This window comes from Oncorhynchus nerka, linkage group LG14, assembly GCF_034236695.1.
Source record: "Oncorhynchus nerka isolate Pitt River linkage group LG14, Oner_Uvic_2.0, whole genome shotgun sequence".
Taxonomy (NCBI): domain Eukaryota; kingdom Metazoa; phylum Chordata; class Actinopteri; order Salmoniformes; family Salmonidae; genus Oncorhynchus; species Oncorhynchus nerka.
Window position 1 is genome coordinate 84,339,137 of NC_088409.1, and position 18,777 is coordinate 84,357,913.

At 45.4% G+C, this 18,777-nt stretch overlaps 1 protein-coding gene across 1 annotated transcript; it reads left to right on the forward strand.

Moving 5' to 3' along the window:
• Nucleotides 1–810: 810 nt before the first annotated feature.
• On the forward strand, nt 811–4,320 carry LOC115141313 (melatonin receptor type 1B-like). The gene is made up of 3 exons (XM_065027224.1): nt 811–910; nt 1,583–1,701; nt 2,231–4,320. The coding sequence occupies exons 1-3, from the start codon at nt 811–813 to the stop codon at nt 2,984–2,986; spliced, it is 975 nt and encodes a 324-aa protein (XP_064883296.1). The 3' UTR covers nt 2,987–4,320.
• The last annotated feature ends 14,457 nt before the right edge of the window (nt 4,321–18,777 follow it).

An 18,777-nucleotide genomic window follows, 5' to 3' on the forward strand; every position in this document is an offset into this window, starting at 1 on the left:
CAAAACTGCAAAGATATTGTCTGTGAGTGCAACAGAACTGATGTAACAGGCGAAACCCAGATAAAAATCAAATCAGGAAGTGCCGCATTTTTTAAAACCGCCTCATGCCAATGACTCCTTATATATGATTCTAAACAACGTTTGCCATGTTTCTGTCAATATTATGGAGCTAATTTGGAAAAAAGTTTGGCGCTGTAGTGACTGCATTTTCCGGTCGATTTCTCAGCCAAACGTGAAGAACAAACGGGAGCTATTTTGCCTACAAAATAATATTTTTGGAAAAAAGGAACATTTGCCATCTAACTGGGAGTCTCCTGAGTGAAAACATCCAAAGTTCTTCAAAGGTAAATGATTTAATTTGATTGCTTTTCTTATTTTCGTGAAAATGTTGCCTGCTGGTAGCAGAGCCTAGCCATAGCATTATGCCATGATAAACTTACACAAATGCTTGTCTAGCGTTGGTTGTAAAGCAGATTTTGAAAATCTGAGATGACAGGGTGATTAACAAAAGGCTAAGCTGTGTCTCAATATATTTCATTAGTGATTTTCATGAATAGGAAGATTTTCTATGAAGATTTATGTCCGCTGCGTTATGCTAATTAGTTTGAGGCTATGGTTACGCTCCCGCATGCGGGTTTGAGAGTCATCGGAAGTTTTAACATCAACGGGGCTGTAGTGGAGCGGGTCGAGAGTTTCAAGTCCCTTGCTGTCCACATCACCAACGATCTATCATGGTCCAAACACACCAAGACAGTCATGAAGAGGGCACGACAAAACCTTTTCCCCCTCAGGAGACTGAAAAGATTTGCCATGGGTCCCCAGATCCTCAAAAAGTTATACAGCTGCACCATTGAGATCTTCCTGACCGGTTGCGTCACTGCCTGGTATGGCAACTGCTCGGCATCTGACTGTAAGACGCTACAGAGGCTAGTGCGTATGGCCCAGGGGCCAAGCTTTCTGCAATCCAGGACCTATATAATAGGCGGTGTCAGAGGAAAGCCCACCCAAGTCATAGACTGTTTTCTCTGCTACTGCACGGCAAGCCATACCGGAGCGCCAAGTCTAGGACCAAAAGGCTCCTTAACAGTTTCTACTCCCAAGCCATAAGACTGTTGAACAATTAATGAAATGGCCACCGGACTATTACATTGACCCCCCTCCCCCATTTGTTTTGTACACTGCTGCTACTCACTGTTTATTATCTATGCATAGTCACTTCACCCCTACCTACATGTACATATGACATTTTACCTGTACCCCTGCACACTGACTCGGTACCAGTACTTCCTGTATATAGCCTAGTTACTGTTATGTTATTGTGTTCCTTTTTATTATTTTTTACTTTAGCTTATTTGGTAAATATTCTCTTAATCTCTTCTTGAACTGCACTGTTGTTTAAGTGCTTGTAAGTAAGCATTTCAAGGTAAGGTCTATACTTGTTGTATTCGGCGCATTTGACAAATAAAGTTTGATTGATTTGATTTGAACCCTAGCCTCAATCTTAACCCTTAGCTCTAGCTCGAACCCTTTCCCTTGATAAAGGACCAATAATCTAATGTGTTGTTGTCTCTCTCCCCTGTAGGGAACGTGTTTCTGGTGAGCCTGGCCTTTGCTGACCTGGTGGTGGCCTTCTACCCCTACCCCCTGGTGCTCTACGCCATCTTCCATGACGGCTGGTCGCTGGGAGAGACACAGTGCAAAGTGACTAAGACCTGTCTGTCTGTATGCTGTCTGTCTGTCTCTCTAGCCCTGTTTATACCTGGTTCTAACATGTTTCCTTTGTCCTGATATTGTCCACATTCTGATTGTGCCCACATTTTTAGACAGGTGTATATGATTAAAACTCAGATTATGATCTGACTGTGATCTAATCTTCCTGACCACCTCTGAAGGTAGTCAGGCACATATTGCATATATAATGTGTGAGTTATATGTATGTTTGTGTGTGTATAAGGATGACAATCTTATTTGGACAAGATCAGGACAAAGCTTCTGTCTGCTTTCTTTATTTTATTCTTTATTCTTTTCTTTTTCTTTCTCAATGTATCTATGCTCGCATCTTATCTGTCTAGCCCTGATTATACCTGCCTTTAACATCTGCTTACACTTATAAGATCTGATCATAATCAGATCACAATGCATCTTTTAATAGTTTACACTAAAAATGTGTGTCAGAACCAGGTATAAACAGGGCTTCTGCCCCCCCCCCCCTCTCTATCTCCCTCTCTAGGTCAGTGGATTCCTGATGGGCCTGAGCGTCATCGGCTCCATCTTCAACATCACCGGCATCGCCATCAACCGCTACTGCTACATCTGTCACAGCTTTGCTTATGATAAGCTCTACAGCTACCGCAACACCCTCCTACTGGTGGGGCTCATCTGGCTCCTCACCATCCTGGCCATCATACCAAACTTTTTCGTAGGCTCACTCCAGTACGACCCCAGGGTGTATTCGTGTACCTTTGCTCAGGCCGTCAGTACATCGTACACCATCACTGTGGTGGTGATTCATTTCTTTGTGCCCATCGCCGTGGTTACCTTCTGCTACCTGAGGATCTGGATCCTGGTCATCCAGGTGAGGAGGAAGGTGAAGTCAGAGGTGAAGTCTCGACTCAAACCCAGCGACATGCGCAACTTCATCACCATGTTTGTGGTGTTCGTGCTCTTCGCCATCTGCTGGGCGCCGCTCAACTTCATTGGGCTGGCCGTGGCCATCGACCCGGAGACGGTGGCGCCACGGATCCCCGAGTGGCTGTTCGTGGTCAGCTACTTCATGGCGTACTTCAACAGTTGCCTTAACGCCATCATCTATGGCCTTCTCAACCAGAACTTCCGTAAGGAATACAAACGGATTATCATGGCCATGTGGATGCCTGGTCTGTTCTTCCAGGAGGCGTCACAGGGGGGTACAGATGGCATGAGGAGCAAGCACTCGCCCAGACTGGGACTCAACAACAACGATCACGTCAAAGGAGAGGCTTTGTGACGTTGACGCCAAGGTTCTCTACTCCTTTCCCATGTGTTTAGTTTATTTTTTCAGTCGTGGAGCCATCTCTATATATCTCACGGACTGCACAGTTGTGCTGTTACCAAAGCCTCAATGAACTCTCGTAATGGTGCGGATTAAAGAGAGAGAGCGAGACATACACAAGAAAAGAGAGAGGTGTTGACTGATGATAACTGACTCTGTTATTCACAATTCAAAGAGTGCCATTCATGAAGCATACCGTATACACTACATTACCAAAGTATGTGGACACCTGCTCATCAAACATCTCAATCCAAAATCATGGGCATTAATAGAGATTTGGTCTCACCTTTGCTGCTATAAAAGCCTCCACTCTGATGGGAAAGCTTTCCACTAGATGTTGGCACATTGCTGCGGGGACTTGCTTCCATTCAGCAACAAGAGCATTAGTTAGGTCGGGCACTGATGTCGGGCGATTAGACCTGGTTCACAGTCGGAGTTCCAATTAATCCCCAAAATGTTTGATGGGGTTGAGGTGAAAACCAGTCCCAGATCATTATTGTTCCTCCACCAAAGTTTACAGTTGGCACTATGCATTGGAGCAGGTAGTGTTCTCCTGACATCTACCAAACCCAGATTCCTCCGTTGGACTGCCAGATGGTGAAGAGTAATTCATCACTCCAGCGAATTCGTTTCCACTGCTCCAGAGTCCAATGTCGGCAAGCTTTACACCACTCCAGCCGGTGCTTGACATTACGGATTGGTAATCTTATGCTTGTGTGCTGCTGCTTGGCCATGGATGAACAGTTATTGTGCTGACGTTGCTTCCAGAGGCAAGTTGGAACTGGGAGTGAGTGTTGCAACCGAGGACAGGCGATTGTTCCACACTACGCTCTTCAGCACTCGGTAGTCCCGTTCTGTGAGCTTGCCTATCACTTTGCGGCTGAGCCGTTGTTGCTCCTAGATGTTTTCACTAAAACAGCACTAACAGTTGACCGGGGAAGCTCAAGCAAGGCAGAAATTTGACTTGTTGGAAAGTTTGGCATCCTATGATGGTGCCACGTTTAAAGTCACTAAGCTCTTCAGTAAAGCCATTCTACTGCCAATGTTTGTCTTTGGAGATTGCATTGCTGTGTGCTCGATTTTATTTGCCTGTCAGCCGAATCCACCGATTTGAAGGGGTGTCCACATATATTATATATACAAAAGTATGTTCTAACTTATTATGTATCATACTCTTATGTACACCTCAGGCTGTCTGCCTGTTCTCTGCTGCTGTAACAATATGCATTTTAAAGTGGAAGCTCCAAAATTATTATTACATTTTTTTTACACCATTACATCCATTGCATTTTTATATAGGACAGTGTATTTAAAGACACGTGTTATCTTCACAGTTTCCTCTGTAAGAAAGTCATTTATCACACTTTTTCATTGATTTTCTATATCTATATATTGTTCTAATTATGACAATCATTATGACCAGCGTACATTAGCGTAGATCACAATTTGTACAAATCCTATTGGTTGTAAATAACAAATAAGTGATGGATCATGCCAACGTTAGGAGCTCACAAGGTCCTACTACTAACGAGGCAATTGGATTGTCAAAAGGTGCCTGATTTTATGCTCATGATCTCAAACAGGAGATTTGCCAAAAACAACCCCTTTACGATTTAACCCAGTTAGTATGGGTTAACTCATTAGGGTTGCAGTCAGCATATAGCATTAGGCTTAGAGTTACACAAGGATATAAGACTGAGTAGTCAACTACATTAGATACGTCAGCAGATTTGGTCATTTCTGTTGACACAGGAATGGGGAGCTATGATGCCCCATGGCAGTGTCCTGAAAAACCCTTGCTGGTACATTATAAGCACAACAAAGCTGTTTTAACTCGGATGACATTGTACTTATGCTGTTTACATGTTTAAACTGTACTCTTAGTAATGCATGAAGACTTATTCTATGCATTTTACACTTCATGTCATTACCTTAGAACACTACAGAAAACCAACTTACTCAATACCAGGGGCGCAACTTTCACTGGGGACGGGGGAGACATGACCTCCTAAATTCTGAAATTGCATTTTTTGTCCCCCCCAGTTTTATCATTCCACTGTGATAATAAATGCTGCACAGGTTTGCTTTAGGAACATGCGGACGCCTCAAGAGTGGCCGGTTAAGCTGTTTTATGGTTTTCACCCGGCTGGATTTAGGACCGCACAGACACCACAGAGTGTGCAGACAGGCTGTGTGAACAGAGGCATCTGCTGTCTGTGTTGTGTTTTTTCTCAGAGTTGTAAAAGCAAACAGAGCAGAAACTGGCTACTCTTTAGTTGACTGATCTAGCTGGCAAGGTAACTGCTGTTTGACAGAAAACAAGTATTTACTCCCAGTGCTGAGCTAGTAGTGTAACTGACATGTTACTTTAGCTAATGTTACTTTAGCTAATGTTTCATCCTATCTCGACTGAAGTGAATGAACCACTAGCGGCTAGTTAGCTAGCTGGTAACTACCACAGCCAGTTCAGCTCTAGTTAGCTATCTGTCAGGTAGCAGTTGTGTGTATGGAAATGTTTTCAAATCATATCAATTTTTATTTGTCACATACACATGGTTAGCAGATGTTAATGCGAGTGTAGCGAAATGCTTGTGCTTCTAGTTCCGACAATGCAGTAATAACCAACAAGTAATCTAGCTAACAATTCCAAAACTACTACCTTATAGACACAAGTGTAAGGGGATAAAGAATATGTACATAAAGATATATGAATGAGTGATGGTACAGAGCGACATAGGCAAGATACAGTAGATGGTATTGAGTACAGTATATACATATGAGATGAGTATGTAAACAAAGTGGCATAGTTAGTGGCTAGTGATACATGTATTACATAAAGATGCAGTAGATTATATAGAGTACAGTATATACGTATACATATGAGATGAATAATGTAGGGTATGTAAACATTATATTAGGTAGCATTGTTTAAAGTGGCTAGTGATATATTTTACATCATTTCCCATCAATTCCCATTATTAAAGTGGCTGGAGTTGAGTCAGTGTGTTGGCAGCAGCCACTCAATGTTAGTGGTGGCTGTTTAACAGTCTGATGGCCTTGAGATAGAAGCTGTTTTTCAGTCTCTCGGTCCCAGCTTTGATGCACCTGTACTGACCTCGCCTTCTGGATGATAACAGGTAGTGGCTCGGGTGGTTGTTGTCCTTGATGATATTTATGGCCTTCCTGTGACATCGGATGGTGTAGGTGTCCTGGAGGGCAGGTAGTTTGCCCCCGGTGATGCGTTGTGCAGACCTCACTACCCTCTGGAGAGCCTTACGATTGTGGGCGGAGCAGTTGCCGCACCAGGCGGTGATACAGCCCGACAGGATGCTCTCGATTGTGCATCTGTAGAAGTTTATGAGTGCTTTTGGTGACAAGCCAAATTTCTTCAGCCTCCTGAGGTTGAAGAGGCGCTACTGCGCCTTCTTCATGATGCTGTCTGTGTGGGTGGACCAATTCAGTTTGTCTGTGATGTGTATGCCGAGGAACTTAAAACTTACTACCCTCTCCACTACTGTTCCATCGATGTGGATAGGGGGATGTTTCCTCTGCTGTTTCCTGAAGTCCACAATCATCTCCTTAGTTTTGTTGACGTTGAGTGAGAGGTTATTTTCCTGACACCACACTCCGAGGGCCCTCACCTCCTCCCTGTAGGCCGTCTCGTCGTTGTTGGTAATCAAGCCTACCACTGTTGTGTCATACGCAAACTTGATGATTGAGTTGGAGGCGTGCGTGGCCACGCAGTCGTGGGTGAACAGGGAGTACAGGAGAGGGCTCAGAACGCACCCTTGTGGGGCCCCAGTGTTGAGGATCAGCGGGGTGGAGATGTTGTTGCCTACCCTCACCACCTGGGGGCGGCCCGTCAGGAAGTCCAGTACCCAGTTGCACAGGGCGGGGTCGAGACCCAGGGTCTCGAGCTTGATGACGAGCTTGGAGGGCACTATGGTGTTAAATGCCGAGCTGTAGTCGATGAACAGCATTCTCACATAGGTATTCCTCTTGTCCAGATGGGTTAGGGCAGTGTGCAGTGTGGTTGAGATTGCATCGTTTGTAGCCTTTGTTTTGTCCCGTTTCAACAGAAGTAAATTTGATAATGTACCATTGTACCATTAGCTAGAGCTAGCCAAAAGTTGACTAAGATTAGCTAGCTAGCTCACTAACTTAACCTATTATTTTTGCATCAATCACACCATACCTGAATCAAACGATGAAACCAGCGGCCAAACGACTGAAGACTAGGGCTGTCCATGACCCCAAAAAATATTGGTCGAGAGTCATCCTGTTCTTTCGCCAATCGATTGGTCAAAATGTTCAAATGTATTTTTACATATATAGACACACACCCAATGTTTGAATAAAACCAATTACGTATGCACTGAGCTTGTCTGATTCTTTAAGCAGACTGTTTGATTAAATAATTAAGACACACATCTGACTCAAGAAATAGCCTGATGGTCACACTGTTTAAAAAGATGACAGCGAGTGTCTGTGAGACTGGTGCACATTGTCTTTCTCTTCTCCCTGCTGTAGAGAAAAGGCACCAAAGCACAGCAAGTGTTTATTGCACTGTCCATGCTGAGGCTGAAACATAATTTCATTCATTTAGTTTTACTTGTTTCGGACTGGAAAGATCTGTTACCAAAGTCCCTAATTTGTTTAGGGCAATCATTACCTATTCCCTCAACCCTTGTGCTATTTATGTGAAACATGTAAGCATCGCATGCATCTGACCAATAGGGTTATAAATTGGTTCTAACAAACACCGAACACAGTAACACGTGACAGCAAAATGGATGTGGAGAACTTGAAAAAGAAACTGGAAACGTGCAAATGTTTACAAGTTGCTCAGGAAGGAAAGGCGAAATCTGACCAGTTTAAGACATTTGACTTAGTTGTGGAAACTACTGGAGATAAAAGTAAAAGAGGTTGTAGTATTATGTGTGCCAAACTGTTGCTGTTAGATTCTAATATAATACTCCCACACTACCGGTGCCACCAGGCAGAAGGCGGGGAGTATGGGAGTGTGATCCATGGGCCGCTCCTCTGTGTCATACAGCCGGGACAATGCGTCTGCCTTCACGTTTTGGGAGCCTGGTCTGAGGATAGGGTAAACACAAAATGGGTGAAAAACATGACCCACCTTGCTTGGCGAGGGTTCTGTCCCCTCGCTGCCCGGATGTACTACAGATTACGGTGGTCAGTCCAGATGAGAAAAGGGTGTCTAGCCCCCTCAAGCCAATGTTTCTTCGCCTTCAAGGCCTTGACAACAGCCAACAGCTCCCGGTCCCCCACGTCATAGTTTCACTCCGCCGGGCTGAGCTTCTTCGAGAAGAAGGCACAGGGGCAGAGCTTCGGTGGCGTACCCGAGCGCTGAAAGAGCTCAGCTCCTATCCCAGCCTCGGACGCGTCCATCTCCACTATGAACGCCAAAGAGGGATCCGGATGGGCCAGCACGGAAGCAGAGGGAAACAGAGCCCTCAGGTGACTAAAAGCCCTGTCTGCCTCATCTGACCACTGCAAGCGTACCGGGCCCCCCTTCAGTAGTGAGGTAATGGGAGCCGCTACCTGACCAAAACCCTGGATAATCCTCCGGTAGTAGTAGTCCCTAAGAACCGCGGCACCTCTTTTACTGTGGTGGGATGGTGGGAGTCGGCCAATCCACCCCTAGGAAGGAGATGGACTGTTGAGAGAACAGGCATTTCTCAGCCTTGACGTACAGGTCATGCTCCAACAGGCAACCAAGCACCCTGCACACCAGGGACACATGCTTGGAGCGTGTAGCGGAGTATATCAAAATGTCATCAATATACACCACTACACCCTGCCCGTGCAGGTCCCTGGAAATCTAGTCTACAAACGCTTGGAAGACAGATGGAGCATTCATCAACCCGTACGGCATGACGAGGTACTCATAGTGCCCTGAGGTGGTACTGAAAGCAGTCTTCCACTCGTCTCCCTCCCGGATACGCACCAGGTTGTAAGCGCTCCTGAGATCTAGTTTGGTGAAGAAGCGCCCCGTGCATTGACTCAATCACTGTGGCTATGAGCGGTAACGGTTAACTATACCTCACAGTGGTCTGATTTAGACCCCGATAGTCAATACACGGGAGCAGACCCCCTCCTTCTTCTTCACAAAAAGGAAACTCGAGCAGGCGGGTGAAGTGGAGGACCGAATGTATCCCTGATGCAGGGATTCAGAAACATATGTTTCCATAGCCTCCGTCTCCGCCTGTGAGAGGGGATACACGTGACTCCTGGGAAGAGCAGTGTCTACCAGGAAATTTAAGTTGCCTTCTTTTTGGAGAAGGTGAGAGCTAAATCGGCATGTTCAGGGGGAATGCGGGGAAACGGACACCCCTAAACACCTACCTGAGCACCCTCGTGACCACCCCGTGAGAGTCCTCTGTGGCCAAGAAACAGTGGGGTTATGACAAGCAAACCAGGGTAGGCCCAGGACCATGGGAAATGCAGGAGAGTCAATAAGGAAGAGACTAATTCTCATCCTTGTGACCCCCCTGCGTCACCATACCCAAAGGAGCGGTGACCTCCCTAATTAACCCTGAGCCTAATGGTCGACTATCTAAGGTGTGAACGGTGAAGGGCACAGCCACAGGAACAATGGGGATCCTTAAACTATGGGCTAACACTCTATCAATACAATTCCCAGCCGCGCCTGAATCGACGAGCGCCTTTTGCTGGGAATGGGGGGAAAACTCAGGGAAAGTGACATACACAAACATATGTGCAACAGAGGGCTCTGGGTGAGAATGGTGCCGGCTCACCTGGGGTGACGCCAGAGCGCCTTGCCCGATGCCTAGATACCCAGAGGAACCAACCCTGCACCGACCGGCAGTGTGACCTCTGCGGCCACAGATGGTACACGAGCTGGAATCCCCTCCCGTCTCCCTGCGCACTGCCCCTCCCAGCTCCATGGGTATCGGAGAGGGGGTGCGGGAGGATGGAACTACCAGACCCCGATCTGAACGTCCGCGGGTAACCAGCAGGTTGTCCAGCCGGATGGACAGGTCCACCAGCTGGTCGAATGTAAGGGTGGTGTCTCTGCAGGCCAACTCCCGACGGACGTCCTCGCGCAGACTGCAGTGATAATGGTCAATCAGGGCCCCGTTGTTCCATCCCGCGCCGGTAGCCAGGGTCCTAAACTCCAGTGTGCTCCTCGTCTCCTTTTTTTATTAGATTTTTTATTTAACCTTTCTTTAACCAAGAAGGGCTCATTGACATTAAAATCTCCCTTTCAAGAGCGCCCTGGCCAAGATAGGCAGCACCAAGTCATTACAAAAAAATACAACGTGAAAAACTATCGTACATGTAATCTAGTAAAAACCATTGAATTCACAAGAGTATAAAACAGCAAATTAAAAACATTGACAGGTCAGGGAATCAGCCTCAAAATCCTTCATCAGTGATTTAAAAACACCAATCGGGACATGTTCTTCCAGTTTAAAAGGATTTTGTAAGGTGTTCCAAGACGATGGCGCAGAGTACATAAAATCCCTTTTACCAAATTCAGTTCAGACATTTGGAACAGTTAGCAGGATAAAGTCCAGCGAACGAAGAGAGTACCCACCACATTTCTGAACAATAAAAATGCCCAAATAAAAAGGTAGTAAACCCAAAATGGCTTTGTAAATAAAAGTATACCATTTACTTAGCCTACGAGTGACTAGAGAAGACCAGCCAACCCTGGTATACAAAGTGCAGTGGTGCGTAAGGGTTCTCAAAGTGCCATGGTAAAGAGTGTCAATTGATCTCAAACACTGAGCGGAAGCATTCATATATGAAATATCCCCATAGTCTAGTAAAGGCATACATGTAGCTGATACTAGACTCCTTCTTGCTTCAAAAGAAAAACAGGCCTTATTCCTAAAATAAAATCCCCAATTTCATCTTCAATTTTTTTGTAAGTTGTTGAATATGCAATTTAAAAGAGAGGTCGTCATCAATTAAAATTCCAAGATATTTATGAGGTTACAACATCAATCACCTTGCCCTGACAGGTAGTAATAGGTGAAAGGTTCAGAGGTCTATTTCTTGCATTAGAAAACACCATTAGTTTAGTTTTGTCAGTACTGAGGATAAGCTTCAATTGATAAGCTCCTGCCTCAGATGGAAGAGGCGTTCACCTGCCGCTCTACCCTTGGGCGGGTGGTCGAAAACTGCCTGGAAATGGAGGGTGAACTCCTCAAATTGGTCCAACGCCGCATCACCCTCTCTCCACATGGCATTGGCCCACTCCAGGGCTTTCCTGGTGAGGCACGAGACAAGGGCGGACACCCTCTCACGGCCCGACAGAGCCGGGTGGACTGTGGCCAGGTATAGGTCCAGTTGTCAAAGGAACCCCTGGCAGTTCGCAGCCTTTCCATCGTATTCCTGGGGCAGGGAGAGACGAATCTCACTGGGACCAGGAGGAAGAGGGGTGCTCAGGGGAGACCCCGGTTGTGCTGGTGGAGGCGGCTGGAAGAACTCAGTCTCTCCCAGCGGTCCATTGTCTGGACAACGCGGTCCATGGCGGTGCTAAGATGTTGGAGCATTGCTGCGTGCTCCCGGACGTGCTCCTCCACCCCTATACCCGGGGTACCTGCTCCTGCTGACTCCATAGTTTTGGTCTGTATTTCTGTAGTGAGGTGCGTACTGGCGGCAGAGAAGTCAGGCGCAGAAGAGCAAAAACTGATTTACAACGGTGTCGTTTAATATCCATAAACCACCGTCAACAAAACAATAAATGGGTCAAACAAAATCTGGTAACTACCAGCATACCGTGCATGAGCACTTACAAGAAACAGTTACCGACAAGGACATGGGGGGGTGGGACAGAGGGTCGGCAGGGTAGCCTAGTGGTTAGAGTGTTGGACTACTAACCGGAAGGTTGCAAGTTCAAATCCCCGAGCTGACAAGGTACAAATCTGTCGTTCTGCCCCTGAACAGGCAGTTAACCCACTGTTCCTAGGCTGTCATTGAAAATAAGAATGTGTTCTTAACTGACTTGCCTAGTTAAATAAAGGTAAAATCAAAAAATCAAAATATACAACATGTTAATTGATGGAATTGGAACCAGGTGTGATGGAAGACAAGACAAAACCAATGGAAAATGAAAAGTGGATCAGCGAAGGCTGGAAGGTCGGTGACTTCGACCGCAGAACATTTTTTTATTGTGACTGCTCGACTTAAGAAATCTCAGTCGACCAACAGCCTATCAACCAAACAACCGATCAGTTGACGAAATGGGGTCAGCCCTACTGAAGACTGATATTCTGATGTTTTTCAGGGCAATGTGAGTTTATTAGTCAGTATAACAAATGTAACGTTATTGATCTGTCAGTTTCCCTAGTTAATTCCCTACTTTTCACACTGACACGGTATAAACAGCTCTACAGGCTTCACTGTCATGGTGCACAGTCAGTAGACAACACTATGCCTAACATGTCTTAGCAGGATCAGATGACAGACTAGTCTACGGAGCTCAGGTGAACTTTTCAGTATATTATAACAATCAGTGAATGATACAAAGATCCATCTTGAGTTGATAGGTAGGTTACAGTCTGAGATCTGTGAATAATGGTCATTTCAATTATTGAACCATTGATTCTATTCTTGGTTAATATGTATAAATGTACACCAAGGTAATTCTTTGTCATGTCTCATCTGAGTAGGATCATATGGTGTCATGGGTCTCATCAGGGCCAGACATCCAGGGAAGGCCAGTCAGCGTTGGCGCAGAGGTTATCTTTTGCAGATACAACACTTTATTATCTCTGTGCAGCAATGAGTGGAAAAACAAGACGCTTCAAAGATGTAAACTATTTTAAGGCAGTCTGACAAACCTCTGAAGTTGATTTCCAAACTGTATCAAGGGTTGATAGAGGCTTTTCCCGATGACACAAAACATATAAAACAAAAATGTGAAGAAGACCTGGGAGACACTACTGATGATGATGAATGCATACAGATATGTTGAATACCCAGTCATGTTCTTTTAATCTGAGACATAAACGACTGCAGTTTAAGACCATCCATAGAATGTTCTATATGCCAAGGAAACTGAATATCACGCACTCAGAAATATAATTATTCTGCTCAAGGTGTAAAGCACAAAAAGGGACATATTTGCATATGTTATGGTCTTGTGAAGGCTGGCTGAATTCTGGCAAAGAGTATGTTATTTTATCTCAGCATTTCTACAGATTCTCCCTTCTCCATGTTTGGAAATGTTGATACTGGAGATTGTTGTCCGAAGAACATTTATAGCGGCTAAGAAATGCATTGCCTTTAATTAGAAGGTTGGTTATCCTCCCACAATGGACGGAATAAATGTTATATAAAACTAGATTTGATTTATTACCAGATTAAGGGCATACTGTGCAACTTTCAAAAAGTCTGGATGCCTTATATGGAATACTGTACGACAAAAGGAGTCTGTATTGAAAACATGCCCAAAACAGGGGAGATATTTATTTAGGCAATCCCTAGCTTCTGGGCTGCTCAGTCTTGGCCCTTGGGGTCTGCTGTACTGTTGGTTGTCACTCTGGCCCTGCCCTGACACACCTGAAACCAATAATGAATGTTTCACTAAGATCCTACAGCTGAGTGGGGTCTGTTGGGTTGGGGCACTGCAGGGCCATGGACCCCTAGGAGCAGGGAGGGGTGACCTAGCTATATTGTGTGCAGGTAAAAAGAGCTCTATAGTACTTTTAAACCTATGATATGGATTATATGGATGGTGTACTGTTTCTGTGTGTTAATATGTAGGTGTATGTGTGTTTTTATTTAACTTGTGTTTTCCAAACCTTTCCCTTGAGACATAAAAACAAGAACAAAAAAGATGGGAAGAAGTTGTGCTGGGCAGAGAGTTGAGTTATTGACTGGTAGGGGTCTGGTGTGCAGGCGGCTCGGGCTGCCTGGGCGGTCCGGCTGCCTGGGTGGTCCGGCTGCCTGGGCGGTCCGGCTGCCTGGGCGGTCCGGCTGCCTGGGCGGTCCGGCTGCCTGGGCGGTCCGGCTGCCTGGGTGGTCCGGCTGCCTGGGTGGTTGGGGCTGCCTGGGCGGTCCGGCTGCCTGGGCGGTCCGGCTGCCTGGGTGGTCCGGCTGCCTGGGTGGTCCGGCTGCCTGGGTGGTCCGGCTGCCTGGGTGGTCCGGCTGCCTGGGCGGTCCGGCTGCCTGGGCGGTCCGGCTGCCTGGGCGGTCCGGCTGCCTGGGCGGCCCGGCTGCCTGGGCGGTCCGGCTGCCTGGGCGGTCCGGCTGCCTGGGCGGTCCGGCTGCCTGGGTGGTCCGGCTGAAATTTGATAGAGGATCAATATATAAATCAATAATAAAGACAATCAAAAGTCTTTGTACTTTATTTGTAAGAGTTGTTAGGCTATTGGCTGAAGGTGCAACACAATATGTATTCTTGAATTATCATTGATCTAGTTCAGTCTTGTCAATAACTTAAACATATTTAATAATGATCTCTTACCTAGCTTGATGACCATGGGCCTTTTTGCTTACTTTTTGTTGTTCTAAATAGAGACGGCAACAAGAGGGTTCATATTAGATTGTGTAGAAATGCATGAAATAAGCTTTAGATGCCCCCAAAAATGGGAGGACCCCCAGACCCCGTGCCAAGTTATGTCCTCCCCATGCAAAGTTGCGCCCCTGCTCAATACTTTATCTATGTGAATAATGACAATACTGTTTTTATGAAGAAGTTAATCTTAGTACAAATCAGTTGAATTAATTCAGGCCATAATGACGCTGAATACCAATGTTGTGATACTGTGTTCCATGATGACGCTGAATACCAATGTTGTGATACTGTGTTCCATAATGACGCTGAATACCAATGTTGTGATACTGTGTTCCATGATGACGCTGAATACCAATGTTGTGATACTGTGTTCCATGATGACGCTGAATACCAATGTTGTGATACTGTGTTCCATGATGACGCTGAATACCAATGTTGTGATACTGTGTTCCATAATGACGCTGAATACCGTTGTTGTGATACTGTGTTCCATGATGATGCAGAATGCGCATGATAAACTTTGATGCTTTGTATATTTTTTGGGTTGCTTGTTCTTTTTGCTTTGCTTTAGTTTTGAAGAGACTAGGATCTCTATTCAATCCGTATCGCAGAAGTTCAGCGTTGCAGTGTGATTGAAAATTGAAAGGCAATGTTCGTGCGTTAGCATTCACGGTATTCACTGCATATGTCGGCTCAATCGTAAATTACTTTTACATTTATATCATGCAATCTGATTTATGAACTGATACACAAAATGACTCTGGATTCAAAACAGTTTTTAAATTTAAATTATTATACAAAATTCTTGCAACTAATAGAATGTTTTATATATGGGGGATACAACCATCCCAGCTCTGCAGATTTTGCTGCGAAGAGACAGAATCATTAGATAATTTGTTTTGGTACTGTCTATATGTAGCTTGTTTTTGGTCGCAGGTTCAGGAATAGCTGAAGAATTGCAACATATACCTGGAACTAACTAATTTGAAAAGGCATAGTCAATCGATCAATAATATAATAATACTCTTAGCAAAACATGTTCTCTTTAATTTACAATCTGTAGAAACTATGAGAATATAAAGATTCAGAACTTTTGTGAAACATCACAGCACAGTTGAAAAATGTGGTGTTCAGAAATAGATGGAAGGGGTTGAGTGGAACTGAAGTGTGGGACTTAAAATGCCAAGATAACTCATGTAAAATATACTGTGTCCGTAAAATGTATATAGGTTCAAAACCTTTGTGAAACAGCACAATTGAAAAATATAGAAATCAATACTGGATGGTTTTCAGAGATCGATGGGAGGGGTTGAGTGGAGCTGAAAGATGGGACTAAAAACAAACAAAAGATAACTATTGTAAAATATACTGTGTCAGTAAATTGTATATAGAATATATAAGCTGGAAGTAGAAGCCTAAATGTTGTTGTCCATTAGTTTACTCCATTTAGGGGATGGGGTGGTTAGGGGAGGTTAGGGTTAGGGGATGGGGATGGGGTGGTTAGGGGATGGGGTGGTTAGGGTTAGGGGATGGGGTGGTTAGGGTTAGGGGTGGGGTGGTTAGGGGATGGGGTGGTTAGGGTTAGGGAGGGGTGGTTAGGGTTAGGGGATGGGGTGGTTAGGGGAGGGGGTGGTTAGGGTTAGGGGATGGGGTGGTTAGCGTTAGGGGAACATAAAGACAAACACTTCAGCGATACAGATTCAACAGAGTCCTATCTTGATTTCTGAAGACCTTGTGAAAACTACAGCTGAAGATATCGATGATGTTGGCAAAGATTATATGATGATGATAATGTTGGTGAGAGGAAGATGCTTCTTATAAGGCATGTATGCATGTGGATGAAAACGGAGAAGGAGTGTACTGGTCAAGCTACAAGATTTGTGCTTTTGTAATTAAGTGAAATACATTGTATTTATTGCTATGAAAAACATGATTTTGAAGGGTTGTCGATGTAAAAGTTTAGATGTTAATAAAAGCCTTTATTTTTAACAACTTTTCTCAGTTAATTACTGATTTTCAGACACATTGGTGATACTGTAAATCAGAACTGAGAACGCTAAGACAATTCATTTCAAAGAGGCAGATGCACTTTTTGATATTGCTGGGTTTGTAAAACACACATGTTTTTCTGTGCAGTGAGTGATGTGAAAACGACAGCTGCTGAAGATAAGTCGCTCTTCCTCTCCCCTTTTGTTCTCTCTCACCCACAGTCATCTCACCCTCTTTCTCTTTGATCTCTTCCTCCATTTCTCTCGCCTTCTCCCCCTCGTTCTCTCATTATTTCCTGTCTGCTCTTAGCTATTCCTTCTCCGTTCACTCCACTGCTTGCCCCATGATTCTGCATGTGCTCAGTACTTGAGGCCGCCCTCTGTGAGCACTGCTTAGTGGTGGATGGGAGAATAATGCATACAAATTGCCTCTGTCAGCCCAAACATTGCTGAAGTTCCAGAGCACTCATCATCTCTATGCTTGTGTGTGTGTGTGTGTGAAACCTGTTCCTTCTGCCATAACCAGGTCAGCTCTGCACTTTCTCCTGGAGCATCTCACAGTAGGTGGAGACCACACACATTCTGACAGACAGTACTGCAGCACTGGCCCAGATAGTATAGACACTTTAGGGTGTGTTCGGAGGCACACACTTGTCACCTTTATTTGGTTTGTTCACATATGACATCAACATGTTAACACACATGCTATCTCCAGGCAAAGTCTCTTCCCTCTTAGTTACTCCACACGCACTCATGCACACCCACACGCACACACACACTTTTCACAAAAGATGGTGTAGAACAGAGGTGTTTAAATGATCTCTCAGCGAGAGGCCGGCAGATTGCCTTCGCTGAAAGGCAAATGACAAAGTCATGATAAAGCGCCTGAACAGTAAAAACGCTTGTCAGAGGGGTGTCGTCGCTCAGCCCATCTCCCTCCCTGGGCGTGTGTGTGTGTGCGAGGTTGGGGAGTAACGGATTACATATAACTAGGGATTCAACCTTTGTTGCTGGCCCAACCACTAGGCTACCACTAGGTTGCTGGCTTCTAACCACTAGGCTACCACTAGGTTGCTGGCTTCTAACCACTAGGCTACCCACTAGGTTGCTGGCTTCTAACCACTAGGCTACCACTAAGTTGCTGGCTTCTAACCACTAGGCTACCACTAGATTGCTGGCTTCTAACCACTAGGCTACGACTAGGTTGCTGGCTTCTAACCACTAGGCTACCACTAGGTTGCTGGCCTCTAACCACTAGATTGCTGGCTTCTAACCACTAGGCTACCACTAGGTTGCTGGCTTCTAACCACTAGGCTACCCACTAGGTTGCTGGCTTCTAACCACTAGGCTACCACTAGGTTGCTGGCTTCTAACCACTAGGCTACCACTAGATTGCTGGCTTCTAACCACTAGGCTACCACTAGGTTGCTGGCTTCTAACCACTAGGCTACCACTAGGTTGCTGGCTTCTAACCACTAGGCTACCACTAGGTTGCTGGCTTCTAACCACTAGGCTACCACTAGATTGCTGGCTTCTAACCACTAGGCTACCACTAGGTTGCTGGCTTCTAACCACTAGGCTACCACTAGGTTGCTGGCTTCTAACCACTAGGCTACCACTAGGTTGCTGGCTTCTAACCACTAGGCTGCTGGCTTCTAACCACTAGGCTACCACTAGGTTGCTGGCCCAACCACTAGGCTACCACTAGGTTGCTGGCTTCTAACCACTAGGCTACATGCCACCCCAATTGTGTGACTGCTGTCGGCATCCAAAGATTATCCAACGCATGGATGTAAGGATGACAGCAGTGGTGTAGTCTACAGCGATACGGATATCACTTATTATATCTACATACTGTAATGCATTGATGTGAATCACACTGCTGCTCTCTCATTTAGCTATTTGCACCTTACTGATTGTGGTTGTTGTCCATGGCTGTTCACAATTCTAAATGTGTATTTGAACCCAATAATGGTATCATGACACTAGGTGAGACCCAAATGCAGACACAGGAGGCAGATGGTTGTAGTTTAAGATGTTTAATGAATCCAAAAGGAGTAGGCAAGAGAATGGTCGTGGACAGGCAAAAGGTAATAACCAGATCAGAGTCCAGGAGGTACAGAGTGGCAGGCAGGCTCGAGGTCAGGGCAGGCAGAATGGTCAGGCCGGCAGGTACAGAGTCCAGAACAGGCAAGGGTCAAAATTGGGAGGACTAGAAGATGGCGAAAAGTCAAAGCAGG

Coding starts and splice junctions, on each gene's coding strand:
- LOC115141313 (XM_065027224.1), top strand. CDS start 811: ATGGGTCCCCAGATCCTCAAAAAGTTATACAGCTGCACCATTGAGATC. Junction 911..1,582: donor CAACTGCTCGGCATCTGACT/GTAAGACGCTAC, acceptor TCTCCCCTGTAG/GGAACGTGTTTCTGGTGAGC. Junction 1,702..2,230: donor TGGGAGAGACACAGTGCAAA/GTGACTAAGACC, acceptor CTCCCTCTCTAG/GTCAGTGGATTCCTGATGGG.